General features: G+C 45.5%; 2 protein-coding genes across 8 annotated transcripts in view; both read right to left on the minus strand.

Moving 5' to 3' along the window:
• C19H19orf18 (chromosome 19 C19orf18 homolog) overlaps nucleotides 1–17,562 on the minus strand; it is a 32,284-nt gene extending 14,722 nt beyond the window's left edge. The window contains exons 1-5 of the mRNA XM_025365910.1: nucleotides 17,442–17,562; nucleotides 17,229–17,333; nucleotides 15,616–15,657; nucleotides 7,724–7,826; nucleotides 2,160–2,320 (exon numbers count right to left, since the gene is read on the minus strand). Coding sequence (XP_025221695.1) covers nucleotides 2,160–2,320; nucleotides 7,724–7,826; nucleotides 15,616–15,657; nucleotides 17,229–17,333; nucleotides 17,442–17,562 — 532 coding nt within the window. The remainder of the gene's footprint in view (nucleotides 1–2,159; nucleotides 2,321–7,723; nucleotides 7,827–15,615; nucleotides 15,658–17,228; nucleotides 17,334–17,441) is intronic.
• A 3,005-nt stretch (nucleotides 17,563–20,567) lies between these two features.
• Nucleotides 20,568–26,847, minus strand: part of ZNF606 (zinc finger protein 606) — a 68,220-nt gene continuing 61,940 nt past the window's right edge. For all 7 annotated transcript variants that reach the window (XM_025366008.1, XM_025366007.1, XM_025366010.1 and 4 more), the window contains one exon: nucleotides 20,568–23,781. In XM_025366008.1, coding sequence (XP_025221793.1) covers nucleotides 21,803–23,781 — 1,979 coding nt within the window. In that variant the 3' untranslated portion in view covers nucleotides 20,568–21,802. The remainder of the gene's footprint in view (nucleotides 23,782–26,847) is intronic.

The following is a 26,847-nucleotide window of genomic DNA, read 5'->3' on the forward strand; positions in this document are numbered from 1 at the left end:
AAAAAAAAAAAAAAAGCCAGGAGTGGTGGCTCACGCCTATACTCCTAGCACTTTGGGAGGCCAAGGCAAGTGGATGACTTGAGGTCAGGAGTTCGAGACCAGCCTGGCTAACTGGTGAAACTCCATCTCTACTAAAAGTACAAAAATTAGCCAGGCATCACGGTGCACGCCTGTAATCCCAGCTACTCTGGAGGCTGAGGCAGGATAATTGCTTGAACCCAGGAGGCAAAGGTTGCAGTGAGGCAAGATTTCGCCACTGCACTCCAGCTTGGGTGACATAGGCAGACTCTGTCTCAAATAAATAAATAAATAAATAAACAAACAAATAGGCCAGGCGCAGTGGCTCAAGCCTGTAATCCCAGCACTTTGGGAGGCCGAGACGGGCGGATCACGAGGTCAGGAGATCGAGACCATCCTGACTAACACGGTGAAACCCCGTCTCTACTAAAAAATACAAAAAACTAGGCGGGCGAGGTGGCGGGCGCCTGTAGTCCCAGCTACTCGGGAGGCTGAGGCAGGAGAATGGCAGGAACCCGGGAGGCGGAGCTTGCAGTGAGCCAAGATCGCGCCACTGCACTCCAGCCTGGGGGACAGAGCGGGACTCTGTCTCAAAAAAAAAAAAAAAAAATAAAAATAAAAATAAAAATAAAAATAAATAAATAAAAATAAAAATAAATAAAAAATAAATAAATAAAATTCTATAGCTGGGGTGCATTGGCTCACTCCTGTAATCCCAGCACTTTGGGAGGCCAAGGCAGGTGGATCACGAGGTCAGAAGATCAAGACCATCCTGGCTAACATGGTGAAAACCCGTCTCTACTAAAAATACAAAAAATTAGCCAGGCCTGGTGGCGGGCACCTGTAGTCCCAACTGCTGGGGAGGCTGAAGCAGGAGAATGGTGTGAACCCAGGAGGCGGAGCTTGCAGTGAGCTGAGATTGCGCCACTGCACTCCAGCCTGGGCAACAGAGTGAGATTCCATCTCAAAAAAAAAAAAAAAAAAAAAGAACTTGTACAAAATCAGTTTTAAATGATCAGTGTCACCCTCTTCTCACAAGGACAGGAGAACATGTCTGTGATGGACATGGCATGCTGGGAACTTTGACCCTGGGCTAGTGACCTCTATTTTGTGGGTCTGGATCCCATTTTCACATCAGATGGAGACATGGTGCAGGTGAAACACCTGCGTGTTGGTGTTCTGAATGCAGGATAACATCATGGTAATGAGTATGTTTAACGGAAACATGTTTTGTGCTGGGAAAAGTTTGTTTCCTGAACTCTGTTAGATCCGTGGAATTGCCCTGCAAAAGGAACTGAGCAACCCCACAGTTGTTCACCCCTCTGTAAGATTTGATGAGAAAGGTTCATTTCCATAAGTGTGGCTGTGAATATTTGTCTCTCTTACTTCAAACTCCCTTAACTCCCACTTATCTTTGCCTTTGAAAACCAAGCCACAGGCCGGGCACAGTGGCTCACACCTGTAATCCCAGCACTTTGAGAGACTGAGGCAGGCAGATCACAAGGTAAGGAGATCAAGACCATCCTGGCTAACACGGTGAAACCTTGTCTTTACTAAAAATACAAAAAAAAAAAAAAAAAGAAAGAAAGAAAGAAAGAAAATTAGCTGGGCATGGTGGCACGCTCCTGTAGTCCCAATTACTTGGGAGACTGAGGCAGGAGGATCACTTAAACCCAGGTGGTGGAGGTTGCAGTGAGCCGAGATTGCACCACTGCACTGCAGCCTGGGCGACAGGGAGACTCCGTCTCAAAAAAAAAAAAAAAAAAGTTGGCAGCGGTGGCTCATGCCTGTAATCCCAGCACTTTGGGAGGCTGAGGTGGGCAGATCACGAGGTCACGAGATCGAGACCATCCTGGCTAACATGGTGAAACCCCGTCTCTACTAAAAATACAAAAAATTAGCTGGGCATGGCGGCGGGTGCCTGTAGTCCCAGCTACTCGGGAGGCTGAGGCAGGAGAATGGTGTGAACCCAGGAGGCGGAGCTTGCAAGGTGAGCCAAGATCGCGCCACTGCACTCCAGCCTGGGCGACAGAGCAAGACTCCATCTCAAAAAAAGAAAAAAGAAAGAAACAGAGAAAAGAAAACCAAGCCACCGCTGCCAGCTTGGCCTTCCTGCGAGTGGCTCTGACAGGTCACGTTACCTGAGTGGATGAACTTCTCCAGCTCCTTTTCGTTCTCTGGAAGTAGGTGCGTGGACTCATCCTCGTCCTCTGAGCCCTCTTCTTTGTCTCCTAATGACGGTATCCTGATATTCTTATAAAGCGACTCGAGCTGTTGTCTTTCCTCAGCCTGTGCCAGTCGACTGGAGAATGATATAAATAAATTTAGAAGCACAGTTTTCATGGTGAATAATTCATTTCTCAATCATGCCACTTTTTGACTGGAAAGGAGTTGCTTGTGGGGTGGGTGCAGAAGTAAGACTTTGAAACCAGACTAATCATGGTCAGATCTCAAATGTCTACATGATCAGGTCATTTCCTGGAGTAAGGAGTAACTCTTATCCCAAAGCATGGATCAAAGCCAGGACTAGACGTGAGCAAGGCACTCACATCGGGTTCCGAACTTAAGGTGTTGACAAAAAGCTCCATAATCAGCCAAATCATCTTTCTTTCTCTCTTTTTCTTTTTCTTTCTCTTTCTTCCTTTCTTTTCTTTTTCTTTTTTCTTTTCTCTTTTTCTTTCTTGTTCCTCTCTCTTTCTTTCCTCTCTCCCTCCCTTCCTTCTTTTTTCTCTTTTTTTTCTTTCCTTTTTACCTTTTTTTTTCTCTCTCTCTCTCTTTCTTTCTTTGGAACAGGGTCTCAGTCACCCAGGCTAGAAGTGAACTGATGCAATCATGGTTCACTGCAGCCTCAAACTCCTGGGTTCAGTCTTCCCTGCTCAGCCTCCTGAATAGCTGGGACCACAGGCTCATGGCACCATGCCCGGCTAATTATTTTTGTATTTTTCTGTAGAAATGGGGTCTTGCTATGTTGCCCAGGATGGTCTCAAACTCCTAGGCTCAAGCTACCTTTCCTCCTTGGCCTCCCAAAGCACTGGAATTACAGGTGTGAGCCACTGTGCCCGGCCATAGTCATATTTCAGTGTAATATTTTACAAAATAAAAATTAATGCCAAGAAATCCGTGATGAACAAAATGGGATAGAAAGGGTGTTACTGATGTTTCTACCTCACTGTAGGTCCAATCCTGGAAGTGGATCATTGAACAGCTATTTCTGTTTGGTGTGGAAATGGATGACAGTGTTTTCTTAACATACTTACCTTCCCAGTACTTTGTGAATTATGTAATAAAAAAATACTTTTAGGTGCCAGGCACAGTGGCTCACGCCTGTAATCCTAGCACTTTGGTAGGCTGAGGCGGGCAGATCACCTGAGGTCAGGAGTTCGAGGCCAGCCTGACCAACATGGAGAAACCCCATCTGTACTAAAAAAATACAAAATTAGCAGGGCGTGGTGGCGCATGCCTGTAATCCCAGCTACTTGGGAGGCTGAGGCAGGAGAATCACTTGAACCCGGGAGGCAGAGGTTGCAGTGAGCCGAGATCACGCCATTGTACTCCAGCCTGGGCAACAAGAGTGAAACTCCGTCTCAAAAAAATAAAAAATAAAAAACTTTTAGGGTTAGCTTATTTGTTTTTTGTTTTTCTTGCTCAAAGCCAAATCCCAGCAGAGGGTTGGCTCCTTTGGGTACCAGGGGCAGTGGTGGAGGAAGGGTGTGGGCACTCTAGAAGCTGTGAGGCAGCAGAGCTGGCTGCAAACATCACCAAAGATCGTCAAAATGCTGGGGCAGGAGCAAGAATTGAGTGACAAGAGGGAGGTGCTCGCCTCAGTGTGAAATGTAAGGAGGTGCCCCAAACACTGAAAAATGAAGATGAGTTTTTTTTTGTTTTTTTTTTTTGAGATGGAGTTTCGCTTTGTTGCCCAGGCTGGAGTGCAATGGTGCGATCTCGGCTCACCACAACCTGTGCCCCCCAGGTTCAAGTGATTCTCCTGCCTCAGTCTCCCAAGTAGCTGGGATTACAGGCATGCGCCACCACGCCCGGCTAACTTTTTTTTTATTTTTAGTACAGATGGGGTTTCTCCATGCTGATCAGGCTGGTCTTGAACTCCCAACCTCAGGTGATCCACCCACCTCAGCCTCCCAAAGTGCTGGGATTACAGGCGTGAGCCACCACTCCCAGCCCTTAACTCAATATTTTTAAAAATTGAAATGAAGCAAAAAAAAAAAAAAAAAAAAAATCCAGGATATACCAAATATCAAAATTGTAAACAGAGATAGGATCCAACAGTGCTGTGCTGAACCACGGGGGAGCTTGAGTCAAAAGAAAAGGTGTGAGTCCCTATACATATGTTTTAATGTATTTTTAAATGCTTATTCTTTTCTGAAACACTTAAGAAGTTCAGAATATTTTTAATAATTGAAAACTGGTGTATGAAAAGTCACAACGTTAAGTTTAAATATTTTATCTAGGCCAGGCATGGTGGCTCACGCCTGTAATCCCAGCACTTTGGGAGGCCAAGGCGGGCAGATCATGAGGTCAGAAGATCGAGACCATCCTGGGTAACTCAGTGAAACCGTGTCTCTACTAAAACTACAAAAACAATTAGCCAGGTGTGGTGGTGGCGCCTGTAGTCCCAGCTCCTTGGGAGGCTGAGGCAGGAGAATGGCGTGAACCTGGGAGGTGGAGCTTGTAGTGAGCAGAGATCGCGCCACTGCACTCCAGCCTGGGCGACAGAGCAAGACTCCATCTCCAAAAAAAATAAAAATTATAAAAAAACCATTTATACCCCAAACAAAATTAATTGTAATTTTACTTTCCTGGTTTAAATAAAAGCAAACTTACCAATAGTATTTTCAAAATCTACTTCTGGAAAAAATGAACCACTAAAAATTACATAAAACTTGTATTTTTGAATAGGTGGTTTTGTTTTTTGTTTGTTTGTTTCGGTTTTGGCCTCAGGCTCCACTCTAGCTTAGTGCTAATACAAATGTGAAAACAGTAAGAATTGACTAGCTCAATAACTCAATTCAACACTGAGTGTCCAGGAGATATATTTTACTGAGATGCATTAGAAAACTTTATATTTATTAATAGTTTTGTCTATAATAATGAAATATACAGAAGCTACAGTTACACAATTTTTTTTTTTTTTTTTGAGACAGGGTCTCACTCTGTCACCCAGGCTGGAGTGCAGTGGTGCGACCTCAGCTCACTGCAACCTCCACCTCTGAGGCTCAAAGCATGCTCCCACCTCAGCCTCTAGAGTAGCTGGGACTACAGGTGTGTGCCACCACACCTGGTTAATTTTTGTATTTTTTGTATAGATGGGGTTTCACCATGTTGCCCAGGCTGGTCTCAAACACTTGAGTTTAAGGGATCCACCTGCCTCGGCCTCCCAAAGTGTTGGGATCACAGGTGTTAGCCACTGACCCCGGCCTATACAGTTACATAAATTAAGTGGATGTAGTGGAGATAACCAAGCACGCAGGTTACACTCTCATTAGCAACATTTTTCTCTTTTACCTTTAATGTCACTTTGCCTTCATGTGACCTACTCCAAGGTAGTCTCAACATAGCTGCCTCAAAAAATATCCCACACATGGCAATATATCCCGTTTTCTTTTTTTTTTTTTTTTTCTTTTTTTTTTTTGAGACGGAGTCTCGCTCTGCCACCCAGGCTGGAGTGCAGTGGCCGGATCTCAGCTCACTGCAAGCTCCGCCTCCCGGGTTCACGCCATTCTCCTGCCTCAGCCTCCCGAGTAGTTGGGACTACAGGCGCCCGCCACCGCGCCCGGCTAGTTTTTTGTATTTTTTAGTAGAGACCGGGTTTCACTGGGTTAGCCAGGGTGGTCTCGATCTCCTGACCTCGTGATCCGCCCGTCTCGGCCTCCCAAAGTGCTGGGATTACAGGCTTGAGCCACCGCGCCCGGCCTTCCCGTTTTCATACTTAATTCTAATGAAGCAAGTAATTTTGTACTTCTCAAGCTGTTTCTGGTGAGATAACAACGGAATCCTAGCATGGAATCATAGAGTAGGAGTCAGAGTCTGTTGCTTTGGTCAGAACCACGTGAGGTCACAGTGTTTCTCACCTTTTTCTACCGTGAATTTCAAAACAATTACATGACTCGAAAGAGCTTGACCTCAAGCTTTATTTGCGAAGACGGTGACATATCTTCCCCCAAAGCTGCTATCACCCCAGACTGCACTGACATATTTCTAGTGAAAAGGAGAGTCGTCACTCTTTTCTGCTGTGCACTATTGAGATTCCTTCCAAAGTAGCAAGTTCATTTTATATATATATATATTTATTTATTTATTTATTTATTTATTATTTGAGACAGAGTTTTGCTCTTGTCGCCCAGGCTGGAGTGCAATGGCGTTATCTCTGCCCACTGCAACCCCCGCCTCCCAGGTTCAAGCGATTCTCCTGCCCCAGCCTCCCAAGTAGCTGGGATTACAGGCGCCCGCCACCATGCCCAGATAATTTTTGTATTTTTAGTAGAGACAGCATTTCACTGTGTTGGCCAGGCTGGTCTCGAACTCCTAACCTCAGGTGATCTGCCCGTCTCAGTCTCCCAGAGTGCTGGGATTACCGGCATGAGCCACCACACCCGGCCTCAAATTCATTTTAAAATACCAAATGCTGGGGTCTGAGAATGGTGGCTCACATCTTTAATCCCAGCACTTTGGGAGGCCCAGGCGGGTGGATCACCTGAGGTCGGGAGTTCGAGACCAGCCTGACCAACGTGGAGAAACCCCATCTCTACAAAAAATACAAAATTAGCCGGGTATGGTGGCGCATGCCTGTAGTAATCCCAGCTGCTTGGGAGGCTGAGGCAGGAGAATTGCTTGAACCCAGGAGGCAGAGGTTGCAGTGAACCGAGATCCATACCACTGCACTCTAGCCTGGGCAACAAGAGCAAAACTCCGTCCCCACCCAAAAAAAAAAGTAAAAAAATAAATAAAATACTGAATTTGGGGAGGATGCCAGCATCTCAAACTGTGTCTTTCAAACATTTTTTTATCATGACTCCCAGTAAAAAATATATTTTATTTCACAACCATGTGTCTCTGTGTGTGTACATGTCTCACATGTGCATCTGAAAAGTTTAAAAATCAGCCTTTTACATTAATATTTTAAGTAATATTTCCTAATATATTCTATTCTGCTGAATTGTATTCTGTCCTGTGCCTGCCTTTCTTTTTTTTTCATGTGTATCATGACTCAACATGAGTACAACCCACATTTTGAAAAACACTAATCTGGAAATTTATAATGACTATAATAATTTAACAATTGTAAGATGTGTCATCATCATCCTTTGACACTAAATAATAATCAGTTGACTTGTTACGTCTCATTTAAGGATAGCAGATTTTTTTTTTTTTTTTTTTGAGATGGAGTCTCGCTCTGTCGCCCAGGCTGGAGTGCAGTGGCCAGATCTCAGCTCACTGCAAGCTCCGCCTCCCGGGTTTACGCCATTCCCCTGCCTCAGCCTCCCGAGTAGCTGGGACTACAGGCGCCGCCACCTCGCCCGGCTAGTTTTTTGTATTTTTTAGTAGAGACAGGGTTTCACCGTGTTAGCCAGGATGGTCTCAATCTCCTGACCTCGTGATCCGCCCGTCTCGGCCTCCCAAAGTGCTGGGATTACAGGCTTGAGCCACCGCGCCCGGCCAGGATAGCAGATGTTACTTAGCAGATACTTACTATATCATATAGAAGACTGCCATCCCACTTATCAGGGCAATGCTGAAGGCTACGCTCGAAATTAAAATTACTTTAACAAGAGCAGGTCTATGCCGAATTATTGCTAAAAAGAAAGAAAAGAAAATAGTGCTCAAAAATGTTCATTTTAGCTATGTCTTTCAGTTAATATATTTGTCCTTACAGAGGGGAATAGAAGTCAAAACCAAACACACTTTAAAAAATAGCTTTTTTTTTTTTGGACACAGAGTCCCGTTCTATCACCCAGGCTGGAGTGCAGTGCATGATCACAGCTCACTGCAACTTCCATCTCCCGGGTCCGAGCGATTCTCCTGCCTCAGCCTCCCAAGTAGCTGGCACCACAGGCATGCGCCACCACACCTGCCTAATTGTTGTATGTTTTTGTAGAGATGGGGTTTCGCCACGTTGCTCAGGCTTTCTTAATTTTAGAAAATACTGAAGTTAGATTTTACGGCCTATGTGAACAAATATAATTTTTGCCCCCAACAATCCCTGACTCAAGTTCACCTTCCGTCCTGGGCTGGAGCCCTCCCCTCTGCTCTGTAGAGACATGGGGTCCCTGACTCTGTGTGGCAACACCCGCTGTGTATGCAGCTGAAGGGGAAGTGGCCTTCATCTTATGATTTGGGTGCTGCCCTGATGGTCTCAGATTGTGTGGTGCTCTCATGAAAGGACACTGCAGGACAACTTAGGATGGAATTCCATGGACCTACATCCCAGGTGTCAATTTTAGGACTACGGAACATGCTATAAAATCACGGCTGTTCTTTGCAGGCTCAGGTGTGTCATCCTCCTTCATATTATCTGAAATGTGAAAAATAACAAGTTGTTGTTTGTGCAAACTGAACAAAATAGCAGCTGGCGAAGTAAGTGCATTATTCAGCCACTTGTAAAATCTGACAAGTTGGAATGGGTGCCGTGGCTCACACCTGTAATTCCAGCACTTTGAGAGGCCAAGGTGGGTGGATTACCTGAGGTCAGGAGTTCGAGACCAGCCTGACCAACATGGTGAAACCCTGTCTCTACCAAAAATACAAAAATTAGCTGGGCATGGTGCCGCGTGCCTGTAATCCCAGCTACTCAGGAGGCTGAAGCAGGAAAATTGCTTGACCCAGGAGGCAGAGGTTGCACTGAACCAAGGTTGTGCCATTGCACTCCAGCCTGGGGGACAGAGCGAGACTCCATCTCAAAAAAAAAAAAAAAATCTGACAAGTTGAGGCAGCTCCCCCTTGCCTCATGCCTGGCCTTCCCCTGACTGCCATCTCTTCACTGGCACAGGGCAAGGGGTTCAGCCACCTGAGCTGAAACGCGTCCTGAGATTCACCCGTCAGTGGAAACAGCATACTGAAAAAACAGCCTGGACTATGAAAAAGCTAAGAGTGTAAAATGAATAACTAGATTTTAGGTGAGGGATATGGGGCGCTCACTCTACAGTTCTGTCTACTCTTCTGTATGTCTTCAAATTTTCATGAGGAAATATTTTGGGAGGGAAAAGAACACAGGTTGCAGATAGTTTAGGTGTGATGAAAACTGAAAATGGGCCAGGCGAGCTGGCTCATGCCTATAATGCCAGCACTTTGGAAGGCCAAGGCAGGTAGATCACTTGAGGTCAGGAGTTCAAGACCACTCTGGGTAACATGGTGAAACCCCGTCTCTACTTAAAATACAAAAATTAGCTGGGCATGGTGGCTCACACCTGTAGTCCCAGCTACTTGGGAGGCTGAGGCAGGAGAATCACTTGAACCTGGGAGGCAGAAGTTGCAGTGAGCTGAAATTGTGCCACTGCACTCCAGCCCGGATAACAGAGCGAGACTCTGTCCAAAAAAAAAAAAGAAAAGTAAAGTAAAGAAAACTGAAAACGGACCATTGGATGGGGCATCCAGGAGTTCATTAGAGATCTAGGCAGAGGACATATTAGCTGTGTGGTGGGGACACAACTGAAGCAGGTTCAGGAGGGAGTAAGAAGAAAGTAACTGGAAACCGTGATTTTGAAAATGATTTTGGGGAACTTTGTATAAAAGAAAGAAGAGAAATGGGCACAGCTCCTGGAGGAGTCTAAGAGATCGAGAGACGGATCTTCTTTTTAAGACGTGAACATTGGCAGCACGTTCGTGAATGGGAATGAGACAGTGAATCGTGATACTACAGTACCAGTTCATTCTGGCTGCTGTAACGAAACACCACAGGCTTGGTGGCTTAGAAACCACAGACACAGCCAGCCGCAGTGGCCCACTCCTGTAATCCCAGCACTTCGGCAGGTGGGCAGATCATGCGTGAGCTCAGGAGTTCAACACCAGCCGGGGCAACATGGTGAAACCCTGACTCTACAAAAAATACAAAAATTTGTCAGATGAGGTGGCAGGTGCCTGTACTCACAGCTACTCAGGAGGCTGAGGCAGGAGAATTGCTTGAGGTAGGGAGCGGGAGGTTGTAGTGAGGTGAGACTGCGCCATTACACTCCAGCCTGGGTGACGGAAATGAAACCCTGTCTCAAAAAAAAAAAAAAAAAACTCTTTGGGAGGCTGAGGCAGGTGGATCAGGAGGTCAGGAGTTCGAGACCAGCCTGACCAACATGGCAGAACTCCATCTCTACTAAAAATACAAAATAAAATTAGCCAGGCATGGTGGCTGACGCCTGTAATCCCAGCTACTCAGGAGGCTGAGGCAGAAGAATTGCTTGAACCCGGGAGGCGGAGGTTGCAGTGATCAGAGATCACACCACTGAACTCCAGCCTGGGCGACAGAGCAAGACTCTGTATGAAAAACAAAAAACAAAAAACAAAGAAACAACAGACATTGATTTCTCACAATTCTGGAGGCTGGGAGGTCCCAGATCAAGGTATCAGCAGCTTTGGTGGCTGGCGAGGGTTCACTTTCTGGTTCAACAGAGGGTGGCTTCTTTGTTGTGTCCTTACAGGGTGGAAGGAGTGAGATAGCTCTCTGTGACTTCTATTGTAAGGGTACTATTCCCAATCATGGGGGTTCCACCCTCATGACCTCGTCATCTCCCAAAGGCTGCAACTCCTAATATCCTGACCTTTGAGATGAGGATTTCAACACATGAATATGGGGTTGGGGGACACCAGCATTCAGACCGGAGCATGCAGGAAAGGGAGAAAGAATTGCCAGGAAAGTCCTTGAGTTGGCCTAAGAGGATGGAAGCTGGGACAGAGGCCAGCCTTGGCATGGACAGTTCAATTTCCAGCAGGAGATGGAGAAAGGGGGTGTGATTGCTGTTAGACAGGAGGGTGTGGACACTGTCTTTTAACTGCTTAAATTTTGTTTGTGAAGGAGGCAAACAAGGGCATTCTGGGAGCGCAAGGCTGGGGTAGAATACACTGAGATATTTGCAGAGCTAGAGAAATATATGAGAAAGTCACCAAGCAGGATGGGAGAAGTAGACTAGGAAAATGAATAGCATATTTTAAATAAAATTTCCTAGAAATAGGCCAGGCATGGTGGCTCACACCTGTGATCCTAGCACTTTGGGAGGCCGAGGTGGGTGGATCACGAGGTCAGGAGATCGAGACCATCCTGGCTAACATGATGAAACCCCGTCTCTACTAAAAGTACAAAAAAAAAAAAAATGAGCCGGGTGTGGTGGCAGGCACCTGTAGTCCCAGCTACTCGGGAGGCTGAGGCAAGAGAATGGCGTGAACCCGTGAGGTGGAACTTGCAGTAAGCCAAGATCGTGACACTGCACTCCAACCTGGGGGACAGAGTGAGACTCTATCTTAAAAAAAGAAAGAAAGAAAGAAATTCCTAGAAATGGAATTGCTGGGTGGATTTATTATATTTTCTTATTTTCTGTATTCCTGATGCTCTGGTATTTGGGGCCTTAATCCTGCAGAGACCTCCCTTCTCAGGGCTAGTTATTTCTTAGAGACAGCAGATGACTCCCCTGCAAGCACACCTTTGATATACAAACCAACCAATCCAGAGCCCACACCCCAACCATCTCCTTTTCAAACTCACACACTAAGCCAATCTCTCCCTGCCTGCCCTAAATCACTCCAGGGTCAAATACTGGATAACTAGAAACCACCCCTATGGTTTGCCAAAATTAAACCATTCAAATCTAAATTTACTCAGAGTACCTGCCATGCCTCACCCATTCCTTCCCTCGGAAACCCCAGTAGAGGCGGGGGCCATGCTCACCCTCCCTCCCTGTGCTTCCTGAGGGTCCTGCTGTGCCCCTCTGTGGTGGGCCGTGTCTCCCGTTTCCAGGAATCTGTGGGTATAAACTTTTTCCTTCATGAAGATCATTTGTATGTCTGGGAGTCTTGTCATAACTGATTAAAATAAATCCCCCAGGTATATTTCAACACTCTAGGTTAAAAAGTAATCACCGGCTGGGCGCAGTGACTCACACCTGTAGTCTCAGCACTTTGGGAGGCCAAGGTGGGTGGATCATGGGGTCAGGACTTTGAGACCAGCCTGGCCAACATGGTGAAACCCCATCTCTACTAAAAATACAAAAATTAACTGGGTGTGGTGGTGCACACCTGTAATCCCAGCTGCTCGGGAGGCTGAGGCAGGAGAATCTCTTGAGCCCGGGAGGCAGAGGTTGCAGTGAGCTGAGATGGCGCCATTGCACCCCAGCCTGGGCGACAAAGCAAAACTCTGTCTCAAAAAAAAAAAAAAAAAAAAAGTAATTGCCTTGGCCAGGCGCAGTGGCTCACGTCTGTAAGCCCAGCACTTTGGGAGGCCGAGCCGGGTGGACCACCTGAGATCAGGATTTCGAGAACAGCCTGATTAACAAAGTGAAACCCATCTCTGCTAAAAACACAACATTAGCTTGGCATGGTAGTGGGCACCTGTAATCCCAGTCACTTAGGAGGCTGAGGTAGGAGAATCGCTTGAATCCGGGAGGTGGAGGTTGCGGTGAGCTAAGATCTTATCATTGCACTCCAGGCTGGGGACCAAGATTGAAACTCCGTCTCAAAAAAACAAACAAACAAAAAAGTGATCGCGTTGTTTTTCTATTTATGAGAACTGTCAGTTGCCCTTTCTAGAAGTTGTGCTCACTGCTAGCCTACAAACAAGACCTGAGGTTATGTTTCCCAGCTCCTTTGCCGATACAGTTACGAGACATTTTACCCACTTTCAACAGGATAGCTGAAAACTGGAATTACAGTGTAGTTTTATGAAATCAAATCATTCAAACTTAAACTAATTTAAACTTAAAGCTGCTGGAACCTTGAACTACTCTGAAACTTGAGAGCAATGTGGCTATGCAGCTTGAATCACAAGGATGCAGCAGCAACTTCTGCCTTTTTTTCCTGTAAATAAGAAGACCAAGAGGTGCCAGCTGTGAGAGCCCCCTCTGATGGTTGCTCCTCCTCACACAGCAATAATCTTCCTTGGAACGGGGTTGCTGTCTGGAACCAATCAAATAGCTGTAACTTATGCACTGGTCTCACATGGAAAATGTTACAATCCTGCTACAATGTCAGTCTCTGTGCATATAAGTGAAACCTTAACTTCTCTTTAGAAATGCTGTCCCCATTAGTTTGGAGTCAGTGTCTCCTGGGTGGACATCCTCAAGTTTTGTGCTCAAATAAACTCTGTACTTAATCATATTTGTCGAACTTCATTATTTAAGCTTGGCAGTTTCAATGCACAATTCTTACTATGAGTAAGGCAGACATCTTTCCATATATATATATATAATTTTTTTTTTTTTTTTTTTTTTTGAGACGGAGTCTCGCTCTGTCACCCAGGCTGGAGTGCTGTGGCCGGATCTCAGCTCACTGCAAGCTCCGCCTCCCGGGTTCCCGCCATTCTCCTGCCTCAGCCTCCCGAGTAGCTGGGACTACAGGCGCCCGCCACCTCGCCCGGCTAGTTTTTTGTATTTTTTAGTAGAGACGGGGTTTCACCGTGTTAGCCAGGCTGGTCTCAAACTCCTGACCTCAGGTGAGCTACCCACCTCAGCCTCCCAAAGTGCTGGGATTACAGGCACAAGCTACCGCAACCGGACCATCAACTTTATTAGACAAACAATTTTGTCCCGCCTCCATTCTACCTACAACTGGGACCTGAAGCTCAGGGGTGGCAGAGGTCTCAGTGACCTTCCAGCGCCAGTGCACAAAACAAGCTAGTGTCAAAAGAAGGACCAGTGTATAGGCCTTTGACACCCCAGCCGGGACTCAAGCTCTGTGCTTTGGTGACGGTGGTGTCAATGGGCAGGTGAAATAGTCATAGCTGAGCTTTAGGAAGATTGGTAATGTGTTTGGCATGGATGGATGTATTCATTGTGTTTTTTGTTTTCTGCATTTCCTGATACTTTGACATCTTGGGGCCTTAACTGACCCTTGAAGATACTGCCCCTCCCAGGTCCAGCCAATTCCTAAAGATAGTGAACTCTGGCCTGCGAGTCCACCTTTCATGTGCAAGCCGACCCACCCGAAGCCTACGCCCCAACAATCTCTATGGAGCTCTCATGCTCCAGAACACTATCCCCTGCCCCCAGCTACCCCAGGGCCAGGTCCCGGACAACCAGGGCCAGACCCCACGCTGCACAGCCACCAGATCGCTCAAGCTGATCCCAAGCCTGCCTTGCCTACCTGCTTCCTATAAAAACCAGAATAAAGTTTGTTTTGTTTTGTTTTGTTTTTTGAGAAGGAATCTCGCTCTGCTGCCCAGGCTGTAGTGCAGTGGCTGGATCTCAGCTCACTGCAAGCTCCGCCTCCCGGGTTCACGCCATTCTCCTGCCTCAGCCTCCGGAGCAGCTGGGACTACAGGCGCCCGCCACCTCGCCCGGCTAGTTTTTTGATTTTTTAGTAGAGACGAGGTTTCACTGTGTTAGCCAGGATGGTCTCAGTCTCCTGACCTCATGATCTGCCCGTCTCGGCCTCCCAAAGTGCTGGGATTACAGGCTTGAGCCACCGCGCCCAGCGTTTGTTTTTTCAAGACAGTCTCCCTCTGTTGCCCAGGCTAGAGTACAGTGACACGATCTCAGCTCACTGCAGCCTCCACTTCCCAGGTTCATGCGATTCTCCCCGCTCAGCCTCCCGAATACCTGGGACTACAGGTGCCCACCACCACTCCCAGCTAATTTTTGTATTTTTAGTAGAGATGGGGTTTCACCATGTTACCCAGGCTGGTCTTGAACTCTTGACCTCAAGTGATTTGCCCGCCTCGGCCTTCCTAAGTGCTGGGATCACAGGCATGAACCACCGCGCCCGGCCCAGAATAAAGGCTTTTGCTCACACCTTTCCTGCCTCCCTTTGCCTCCTGACCAACCCTGGTGCTTCCTTGTGTGGCCTCCTACTTCTAGGGACCCGTGAGTACCAGGCTTCTTCCTTCACGACAGTCATTTCTGCGTCTGCATGTCTCACTCAGCGTACGTGATTAAAAAAAATGGTGGCTATGTGCTAAAGCAGTGGGGATGGGTGGGGGGCGGAGCTGACTCAGTAGCTGTCCTGTTGCAGGCACTTAGCGAATGTGCAGAGGAGGAGGAAGGACGCTCTGGGGCACAGACACAAGGTGCCTTCTGCTTTGGAGGACTCTGAAGCGAGTGGTGTTGAGGAGGCTCCAGGACACGCCACGGTGGGGAGAGTTGCTAGAAAGGCTGCTGACGGGGTCGCTGTGTGCGCCCATGCATTCTGTGTGTTCCACAGAGATCTCAGACACAGCCTGTGCTTTACTCACTATACCACCAGTCCATGGAGTTCAGTCACTTCTCACCTGCCCCAGACGGTGTCACTGTGCATCCCCCTCCATAGGGGGCACCTTGTCTAACACAGGTGAAGGTGCAGACTCCTTGTGCAGACTCCTTGGTGACCACCCGGCACCCTCTGCAGCCACACATCACAACAGCTTCAGGAATGTTGTGGGTCCACCGGCCCACCCTCCCAGATCCCTTGACTTACCTTTATTCCTCAGGAATTTCATGGGGTTCGTAGGTGACGCCGCTAAAAGGGCATCAAAGGGGATCAAGAAGAAGAGATTTTAAGATGGCTTAAGATGAATTTGGGAAAACAAGGAAATAACTTGGCATTAGAGAAGGCAGCCTAACACACAGCTTCCAAATATCTCAGATGGCATGTGTTAATACATTCCTCCCAACGCCTGGCAGCAATGTGTGGGTTAATTTGCAGAAGCCTGGTGTTCTTTTTGCATCTGGTGCTCCCTATCACAAAGAATGACCTTTAGGAACAGGATACTTTTGGTTTCTGGCCTCCTTTTGCAGTCATACAAGTTGGGAAATCTCTGCCCAAATTGAGGACCTGGAGGGAATTTGAGTTGAAGGGGCTATGACCTCATTAGAAGGTCAGAGAGGGTTGGGCACAGTGGCTCGTGCCTGTAATCCCAGCGAGGTGGGCAGATCACGAGGTCAGGAGTTCGAGACCAGCCCGACCAACAGGGTGAAACCCTGTCTCTACTGAAAATACAAAAATTAACTGGGCATGGTGGTGCATGCCTGTAGTCCCAGCTACTCAGGAGGCTGAGGCAGGAGAACTGCTTGAACCTGGAGGTGGAGGTTGTGGTGAGCCGAGATCGCGCCATTGTACTCCAGCTAGGCGACAGAGAAAGACTCCGTCTCAAAAAAAAAAAAAAAGATCAGAGAGCCAGGCAGAGAGGCCAGGGAGCCAACAGTAGTGTCCTTTCCTCGGACACAAATTAGATGCAAATGTATCACACAGCATTTCCTTTGCACGGAATGGAGATTGTTTATAAGCATCACATATCTCCACAAACGGTTGCTGAGCTTCAAAGATTGTCGGGGTTGGTTTTGCTGTTGTAAGATAAACAGACATCCTCTAGTACTCAAATTAGAAAGGAACCATAGAAAACACTTATAAAGAATTCTCGGCCAGGTGTGGCAGCTCATGACTGTAATCCCAGCACTTCGGGAGACTGAGGCAGGAAGATCATGAGGTCAGGAGATTGAGACCATCCCGGCTAACATGGTGAAACCCTGTCTCTACTAAAAATACAAAAAATTAGCTGGGCCTGGTGGCGGGCGCCTGTAGTCCCAGGTATTCAGAAGGCTGAGGCAGGAGAATGGCGTGAACCTGGGAGGCGGAGCTTGCAGTGAGCCCAGATTGCACCACTGCACTTCAGCCTGGGCGACAGAGCAAGATCCGTCTAAAAAATAAAAATAAAAATAAAAATAAAAATTATCTACACTCGTAAACCTTCTGTGTCTAGACTTGCATGCTATACTGCCAAAACATGCACCAAATTACAATTCAAGTCAGACAGACACATCTGTGTAATCTGGATGGGATCAAGGTTTTTGTGTGTGCTAATTAAAGTGAAATGAAGAAGAAAGAGAAGAAAGTGGCAATCCCTAAAGAGAAAGCACAACTTAACAGAGTGAAGAGCATAAAATCGAATTTCCAAGCAAATGTTTATCTAATTACACTCTATTTTATGAACCTTTCTACTACCAAGCACACAGTACACATTCACATAGCAGGTAAGAGAGGACTCCAGGCTACGATTCTCACTTCCCTGAATGAGGAATTCAATGACTCACCCACGGATCTTGACGCAGCCCCTTGAATCCCAGGTAACTGGGTTTTACGAGAGAACACTTTGGGCCCTTCCGTGATGTTTCTGGGTGGTTGTGATTGTTTATTGCCTTGAAAAGAAAACGTTTTGCGGTGAAATGTAATTACCCTCTTTTTATCTCTCCTGAAACAGCTTTTCAGTGTTCCCTGAGTCACGTAAAACCAATGGTTGAAGCTACCTGGTAAGCCTGTTACGTTTCCAGTGGGATGGAGTCCATCTGCAAACGGCAAGCATAAATGAAGTGGGCATTCCATTACAAACAAAAACAAAAGGAGGAAACCACTCTGAACCTTGTCCATCACTCTCAAATTATCAGCATTTTATCCTATGGATGAAAGGAAATACTCAGCTACAGTCCAGCATCTGCCCTCTATTTATCTGAGCAATCAAGCTCTACTCCCTTCAGAATGTTTGGGCAGTGACTTGGAGCCACCAGTGTGAGGTCAGTCCTTGCTGTGGTAACGGAGTTCCTTCATGGAACCAAGCTGACCAATGGGGAGACTACAGGGTAAAAGGGCAGTGCTTGGAGGTGCAGGCATGATGAGACCAGGTCCCTGCCTGCAGTGTGCAGATTAGTGAGGAGGCAGAAAGAAATCAATTACAGTCAGCCCTCTGCATGCGTAGTTCCCCATCCGTGATTTCCACCAACCTCACTTGGAAAATGTTCAGGAAAAAAGGAATGGGCAGTGTAGCTCACACCTGTAATCCCAACACTTTAGGAGGTCAAGGGCAGATCGCTTGCAGCCAGGAGTTCAAGAACAGCCTGGCCAACACAGCAAAAGCCCAGCTCTACTAAAAAGACAAAAATTTGCTGGGTGTAGTGGTGCGCACCTGTAGTTCCAGCTGCTTGGGAGGCTGAGGTGTGAGAATCACTTGAACCCAGGAGGTGGAGGTTGCAGTGAGCTGAGATCATGCTACTGCACTCCAGCCTGGGCAACAGAGCAAGACTCTGTCTCAAAAAGATAAAACAACAAACGCAAAAACAAAAACAAAAACTAGCCATGCATGGTGGCGTGTACCTGTAGTCCCAGCTACTTGGGAGGCTGAAGCAGGAAGATCACTTGAGCCGAGGAGGCAGAGGTAGCAGTGAGCCAAAATCGTGCCACTGCTCTCCAGACTGGGCAACAGAGCAAGATTGTGTCTCCAAACAAACAAAAAAAAAAAAAAAAAAAAAAAGAAAAAGAAAAGAAAGTGGAAGGAAAGCAGTCACCCTTAGAAGGGAGGCAATGTGCACCAGGGAGACCCACAGCAGGAAGGTGAAAGGGGACTCCTGATGACTGAAAGTGGGCCCTAGGCTTCCGAGATGGCAGGAATGGAAGATGGGCTCAAAAAGGCAATGAACTCAGTCATGTATGAGGGAGACAGAGGGGACCCGGGAGTCCTGGATGTTAGGGAACACCAAAATCAATCTTGATTCTTTAGTGTCCAGGCTGTGCATGATAGGTGACAGGAAGGGAGTACTTCCCAGCAAGCAGCAGAAGTCTGGGACTTTCTTTTGACTCGTGATGTGACCTGAGCCACAGGAGGCCCCCCTTTTTTTCTTTTTTTTGAGATGGAGTCTTACCCTGTCACCCTGGCACAATCTTGGCTCACTGTAACCTCCACCTCCTGGGTTCAAATGATTCTCCTGCCTCAGCCTCTGGAGCAGCTGGGATTACAGGCACCCGCCACCACACCCAGCTGATTTTTGTATTTTTAGTAGAGATGGGGTTTCACCATGTTGGCCAGGCCAGTCTCGAACTCCTGATCTTATGATCCACCCACCTCAGCCTCCCAAAGTGCTGGGATGACAGGAGTGAGCCACTGTGCCCTGCCAGGAAGCCCTGTAAGACATTAAAAAAAACTGTATCTATTTAAACAGAGATGGGATCTTGCTATGTCGCCCAGGCTGGCCTTGAACTCCTCAGCTCAAGTAATCCTCCTGTCCCAGCCTCCCAAAATGCTGGCATGAGCCTCGGTGCCTGGCCTAGAAAGTTTTTCAAGATAATAATCTTGATAATAAGGTTATAAGTTACCAGGATGCTTGTGAAATATTGCATATGACTTATCAAATCCTTTGGAATCTCTAAATCAGAGAATTTGGATTCACTTTGGATATTAGAATACAATATCCACATCCTACTGGTAGTATGATTCTGGGTATATTATGCTGCTTTCTCTAAGCTAATACTGCTGACTTCATTCTCTCCAAGGGCCTTTGCATAAATCATGTAAAAAAAAAAAAATCCATCAATGACTAACTTGCCCCTGCCACATTTATCAGGTGACCACTAATGTGTCAGGCCCCAAAAGGACTGCAATGAAATGTTGCACACCTAAGTGAGCCCCAGCTGGGAGTCAGAGGGTGAAAACAGCCTCCCCATGACATCACTAGGCCATCATTTCTCAACCACCAGGGAGCCACAGGCCCTTTAAAAATTAGATGAGCTGGCCGGGCGCGGTGGCTCAAGCCTGTAATCCCAGCACTTTGGGAGGCCGAGGCGGGTGGATCACGAGGTCAGGAGATCGAGACTATCCTGGCTAACACGGTGAAACCCCGTCTCTACTAAAAATAGAAAAAACTAGCTGGGCGTGGTGGCGGGCGCCTGTGGTCCCAGCTACTTGGGAGGCTGAGGCGGGAGAATGGCATGAACCCGGGAGGCGGAGCTTGCAGTGAGCCGAGATCACGCCACTGCACTCCAGCCTGGGAGACACAGCGAGACTCCATCTCAAAAAAAAAAAAAAATTAGATGAGCTTTATGAACCCCAGAGTTCCACTCAATGCCCTTGAAGCCTATCCAGGAAGGATCCTTGGCCCCCAGTTAGAGCCCTGTTTTAGAGAGCACAGGAAATACTTATGACTGGAGAGAAGCCACCCAAGTCTTTCGATCCATCTTTCCCCTGTGAACACTGAGACTTCATTACTCTAGGTGGAATGGCTAGCTCTCTTCCCTTCTGAATCCTGCTCCTTCAAGTAAGCTTTTCATCTGCAGAAGATTTTGAAAAAATAAACACTGAATTCAAGGTAAACCTTGGGAAATGGTGCTCTGAAGTGCAGTGGTGTCTGGTTATGGAAAGGAACAAATATCCTTGCCCTCTGCTCTGTAAGTGGCATTCTAAACCCACCAAGGGACTTGCCCAGTCCTCCAGCAAGTCCTCCAGGCCCTGCTGCCCTGTAATCCTTGGGGCTGTAGGCAGCAAAGTTCTAGGGAACTCAGGTCCCAGAAAATGCAGTGATTCTGAATGTCCAACACAGACTTCATATTCCAAAGAGGTATTAGTTCTCATGTTACTATAAATCCTTCAAGACAGAGAAACAGGTAACTTTATTCCTCATTGTTTAGGATTTTCTTTTTATTATCAAATCTCTACTATAGAAACACTGAAGAAAATGAAAAAAAAAATCACTGGCGAGGCAGCATAAAATGGTGGCTGAAAACAAGAACTCTGGAGCCAAACAATCTCAGCTCTACTCCCTTACTAGTTGTGCCCCTTAGGTAGGATCCTTCAACATCTCTGCTTCGGCTTACCCATTTGTAAAACTGGGGTAACAGTATCTCTCTCATAGAGTTAAGGGGACTAAACAAGTTAACACTTGGAAAGCATTTAAAATAAAGCCCAGCACATAATTGTTATATGTATTTGTAAAACTTTTTTAAAATCTCAAATTAACTGGGTTAATTTTTCCATGGATCTTTCAGGTCTTTATCCATACCCATTTTTTAGATCTGTTACAGTAAATATGTATATACAATTCTGTATCCTTTTTATTCCTTTGTTATGTATACTGATGCAGTGTCCATCATTATAATTTATAGTGATTGCCTAAAACAAAATACAAACTAATTGCCCAACAATGCAGTGATGAGTAACAATGGACGCTGACACACTGGGCTAAGGATCACTTTCTGTCCAGCAACATCAGTCTCATACTCCTAGGCAATAACTTTTCTAACATTAGTCATCTCATTCATTAATTTTCTCTAAGGAGGTTAATCAACAGTAAATACCCCATTCAATACTATTATTTTTCTTACATTCAGATTTAGCATTTCATATTCTACTCCTGAGCACCTAGACCCTCCCCTTATAACAACAAAATCTGCATTTCTACAATTATGCACAAAATGTTATTGTAAAGTTTTCCATCCAATACTCCAGCTTGATGCAAAACAGTGTATTTCCAGTCAAAAACTTTTCTCTGCATAAGGTTCTTCCCTTAGCAATTCACACCAATCTACAAGTAGGTGAGAGCTCTTGCTAAAAGATGCCTCATTCCCCACAGTCACGGTTCTCAAGTATGAATTACTGGTAGACCGTAAGGGGAGTTTAGTTTTCTTCATTGTAATTATCTGATTTTGAATAAGGGCTATATAACTGCTGAAAGCTTTTCCCTATTCTTTTACTTCACGGGGTTTCTTCTAAGATAGATACTTTCTAGTAAATAATGCGGGAGAAGTCTTACTGAACTCTTAATGAAAAATGTCCCCTCTTGATTATGTTTATAGAGTTTTCCTCAATGTGTTGTCAAAATGTATGATAAACAAAAAACTCGCAAATTCAATTCAGTTTCTCTTCACTGTGATTTCTCTGGTGTTGAAGAAGGGCTGAGTGACCACTAAAGGCTTTTCCACATTCACTGCATATAAAGCGCTTCTCTCCACTATGCATTCTCTGATGAATAATAAGGGAAGAATTCTTACAAAATGCTTTCTCACAATGATTACATTTGTAGGGCTTTTCTCCAGTATGGTTTCTTAGGTGTACAATAAGGGATGAACTCTCATTAAATGCTTTCCCACATTCATTACACCTGTATGGTTTCTCTCCAGTATGAGTTCTCCGGTGTGCAATGAGGTGAGAACTACAGTTAAAGGATCTTTCACATTGATTACATTTATAGGGTTTCTCACCAGTGTGAATTCTCCGATGAGCAACAAGGTGACAGCTTTGACTAAAGGATTTTCCACATTTATTGCATTCATAGGGTTTTTCTCCAGTATGAGTCCTTTGATGTCTAACAAGGTGAGCCATTTGGCTACAGGATTTTCCACATTTATTACATTCATAGGGCTTAATTCCAGAATGAATTATCTCATGTTTCGTGAGGGCTGAGCGTTCTCTGAAAGCTTTGCCACATTCCTGACAGTTATACGGTTTCTCTCCCGTGTGAGTTCTCTGATGGGCAATAAGATGGGAGCTCCAGCTGAAGGATTTTCCACATTCAGTACATTTATATGGTTTTGCTCCAGAATGAGTTCTTTCATGTTTACTAAGGGCTGAGTAGTCCCTAAAAGCTTTTTCACATTCATCACATTTAAAGGGTTTCTCTCCAGTATGCATTCTCATATGGGCAATAAGATGGGAGCTCCAGCTGAATGATTTCCCACATTCAGTACATTCAAAAGGTTTCTCTCCTGTATGAGTCCTCTGATGTCCAATAAGATGAGAGTTCCAGTTGAAAGATTTCCCACACTCATTGCAAACATAAGGTTTTTCTCCTGTATGAATTCTCTTATGTACAATAAGATGAGAATTCCAGCTGAAGGCTTTTCCACATTTATTACATTCATAGGGTTTTATTCCAGTGTGAGTGCGTTCATGTTTAGTAAGGGCTGAACGATTCCTAAAAACTTTTCCACATTTATCACATTCATAGGGTTTTTCTCCAGTATGAGTTTTCTTATGCTGAATAAGGTAAGAGCTCCAGATGAAAGACGTCCCACATTCATTGCAGTCATAGGGTTTCTCTGCAGTGTAAGTGCTTGTATGCTGAGTAAGGAATGAATCATACCCAAAGACTTTCTCCCATTCATTGTATTTATACGCTTTCTCTACAGCACCAATTTTTTGATGTTCCATAAAGGATGAGAAATAAAAGATATTCTCATATTCTTTGTAATTATACTGGTTTTCTCCAACATGAAGCCTTGGGTGTTCATTAAATGATGGGCTCTGGTTAAAGATTTGATGGCATTCCTTATATTCATAGAGTTTTTCTCCTGTGTGAATTTCTTTATGATCACCAAAATGTATTATATGATTGAAAGATTTAACAGCATCAGTACATTTGAAAAGATTATCTCCAGTTTGCATTCTTGAAGGGTAAATAGGTTGAATGGACTGATAAACAGTTTTGTCATAATCATGATTTTCACAGGTAACCTTATCTGCATACATTATGGCTGAGTCACATCTCCAACTTTCAGCGTGCGTATCAGGCTGATAGAAATGTTCTATCTGAGAAACTCTCTGAGACGGAACACAGTTTAAGTTCTGGCTAAACTCTGCCCCAAGTTCACAGAATTCAGAGCTTCTCTGGGATAGTACTTGCTTTTGCATGAAGACCATCTGCCTCATAGCTGTACTCTGGTTCACGTGATACATTTCTAATTGGTCTTTACATCCCAAAACTTCTAACCTGGAGAACCAAGGATCATCCCATATATATCTTTCCAACTTCATGCCATGGGATTGTTCTTCCTCAAAAATGCTCTGTGCTGGGATCAATGTTTTGCTTTCGAGATTTCTCATCCATTCTGAAACAGACAGAAAAAAAGTTATGAGAGCATAGAGAAAGATATTAGAATAAAGTGGGAATGGTGAGATTTACTGTCCATATTATCAAAAAGACAAGTATAAGTTTATTTTCTTTTTTTTTTTTTTTTTGAGACGGAGTCTCGCTGTGTTGCCCAGGCTGGAGTGCAGTGGCGCAATCTCGGCTCACTGCAAGCTCCACCTCCCGGGTTCACGCCATTCTCCCGCCTCAGCCTCCGAGTAGCTGGGACTACAGGCGCCCGCCGCTGCGCCCAGCTAGTTTTTTGTATTTTTAGTAGAGACGGGGTTTCACCATGTTAGCCAGGATGGTCTCGATCTCCTGACCTCGTGATCCACCCGCCTCGGCCTCCCAAAGTGCTGGGATTACAGGCTTGAGCCACCGTGCCCGGCCTATTTTCAAGACCAGACTTAGAACTCAGAGAAAGATCATAATAGGGAAAAGAATAGTGAAAAGTAAACAACAGTTAACCAGAATAAAGTGTGTACTGAAAACTAATGAAACCATTTAAAAGTACTTTCCATGAAAAGGAAGACCAGGATAAGAATGTGCAAGAAACAGGCTGGGCGCGGTGGCTCACCCAGTGCTGTAATCTCAGCACTTTGGAAGGCCAAGGCAGGCAGATCATGAGGTCAGGAGATAGAGACCATCCTGCCTAGCACAGTGAAACCCTGTTTCTACTAAAAATACAAAAAATTAGCCAGGTGTGGTGGCAGGTGCCTGTAGTCCCAGCTGCTCAGGAGGCTGAGGCAGGAGAATGGCGTGAACCCGGGAGGCGGAGCTTGCAGTGAGCCGAGATTGCGCCACTGCACTCCAGCTGGGTGACAGAGCGGTACTCCATCTCAAAAAAAAAAAAAAAAAAAAAAAAAAAGAACATGTAAGAAAGAGTTAACTCTGCAGGCCTGACATGCTCACATCTTGCAAAGGTGGCCTGTTTCCTAACTGGCCCTTAGCCAACTCCTGGGAATTAAGATCTTGGAATGTTCTAACTAGTAAGAGTGTTTTGCATGCTCAAGGTATTGAAGCACATTTACCAATTTCTTCAGATATGTGTGCAAACAATGTCGTTCATAGTGATCACCTGCCTTCCCTCTGGGTGGTCTGGAGTTTCAGCAATTGCAGTGAGTCACGCAGGCACTGTGTGCCTGTACAAACAACCTCTCAATAAACACACTGGACTCCTAGACTCAGGCAAGTTTCCTAGTAACATTTCACGTGTGTTGTCACAACTCCTTGCTGGGGGAATTAAGTGTGCCCCATGTATGCTACTGGAAGCTTGCACCTGGTCTAACCCCATGCACCTTTTTCCTTTGCTGATGTTGCTTTATATTCACTGTAATAAACCATAATCCTGAGTATAATCACTTCTGAGTCCTATAAGTCCTCATAGTGAATCAGTGAACCTGGGGTGGTCTTGAAGATCCCTGACAAAAGGACACAGTGAATGTTATTAAGGTTAAAAAAGAAAAAAAAGAGAATAAAGCCTTTCATCTTAACAAAAGGTAGGTAGGTGAGCACACAAGGCCTTTAGCAAGTAATGTTTACATCATGAGTGCTCTAATTCACTTCTGTGTCATAATGTCCTTCTACTCCCATATCTTGACAAATGCAGAAAAAAGGAGGAGAGGGGTGTTAAGAGAGTATCACCAAGCAAGGCTTCAAGCCAGGCTGTTACCTATGACAAAATGCTATCACATTGTTTCCTATGTCACAGAATCCAGTCAATCACACAAGATCCACCAACCCAAAGGGCAAACATCATCACAGTTTATGGATACCCCTAAAGTTACACTTCTATCCGCCACAGAATATTTTTAGAGCAATGATAGATGGACTAGGAAGACAGCATAGTGTAAAAAAACAGACACAGGCGTTACATATAGGCTACATAGGCTAACCTATATTTGAACAATGGCCCTGCTGCTATCCTTAGAGAACTTTTCTGATAACTAATGAGACTCAGAATCCAGCCAAACTCCTGGTAAGTTTAATACACAGGAGCTGCCTATTGTCACTGCTGAAGTATCAGTTCTCTAACAACCAAAGGAGGCTATATTAGTTTCTTTCTGCTATTGTAACAAATTACCACATATTTAGTGACTTAAGCTAATACAAATTTATGATCTTACCATTCTGGAAGTCAGAAGTCCAAAACGGCTTTCACTGAACTACAATGGAGTTACCGGCTGGGTTGTGCTCCCTCCAGGAGCTCTAAGGAATCCACCATATCCTTGCCCTTTCCATCTTCTAGAAGCTGCCCAAATTCCTTGGTTCACAGCTCCTTCCTCCATCTGCAAAGCTCGTCACTCTGACCTCTGCTTCTGTCATCACTTCCTCTCCCTGTGTCTCTGACCCTCCTACCGCAATCTTGTAAAAGGACCCTTGTGAGTACAGCTAGAATCCACTCAGACAATCCAGGATAATCTCTCCACAGCAAGATCCTTAATTTATTCTCATCTGAAGGTCCCTTTTGCCACACAAGGTGCACTATTCACAAATTCTGGAGATTAGGATGCAGATATCTTTGTAGGGGAAGTCATTATCCAGATTGCCACAGGGTCTAAAGTCCCAGGCAAGTCCCAACAAGAACTAGACCCTGTCCTCTCTCTCTGCTTCTTTTTCTCTCTTTACTGTATGTAATTTTCCCCCTTTTACCACCCAAGTCCATTATTTTTTGTTCAATTTTTTTGAGACAGGGTCTCACTCAGGCATCATAGCTCACTGTAATCTCAAATTACTGGGCTCAGGCGATCCTCCCACCTCAGCCTTCCGAGTAACAGGACTACAGGCGTGCATCCTGTACACATAACCATGCCTGGCTAAATGTTTTTAAATTTTTTGTAGTGACAGGGTTCTGCCATGTTGCCCAGCATGGTCTCAAATTCCTGGGCTCAAATAATCCTCCCACCTTGGCCTCCCAAAGCACTGGGATTACAAATGTGAGCCCCCATCCTGGCCCCTACGACCATTATAACAGAGGGTCTACCCTGCACAACTGGCATTTATTATCAATTTCAAGCTCAGCTCTTAAAAGTTACTGAATTGGCCG

The sequence above is a fragment of the Theropithecus gelada genome, chromosome 19, assembly GCF_003255815.1.
Source record: "Theropithecus gelada isolate Dixy chromosome 19, Tgel_1.0, whole genome shotgun sequence".
NCBI classification, from domain to species: Eukaryota; Metazoa; Chordata; class Mammalia; order Primates; family Cercopithecidae; genus Theropithecus; species Theropithecus gelada.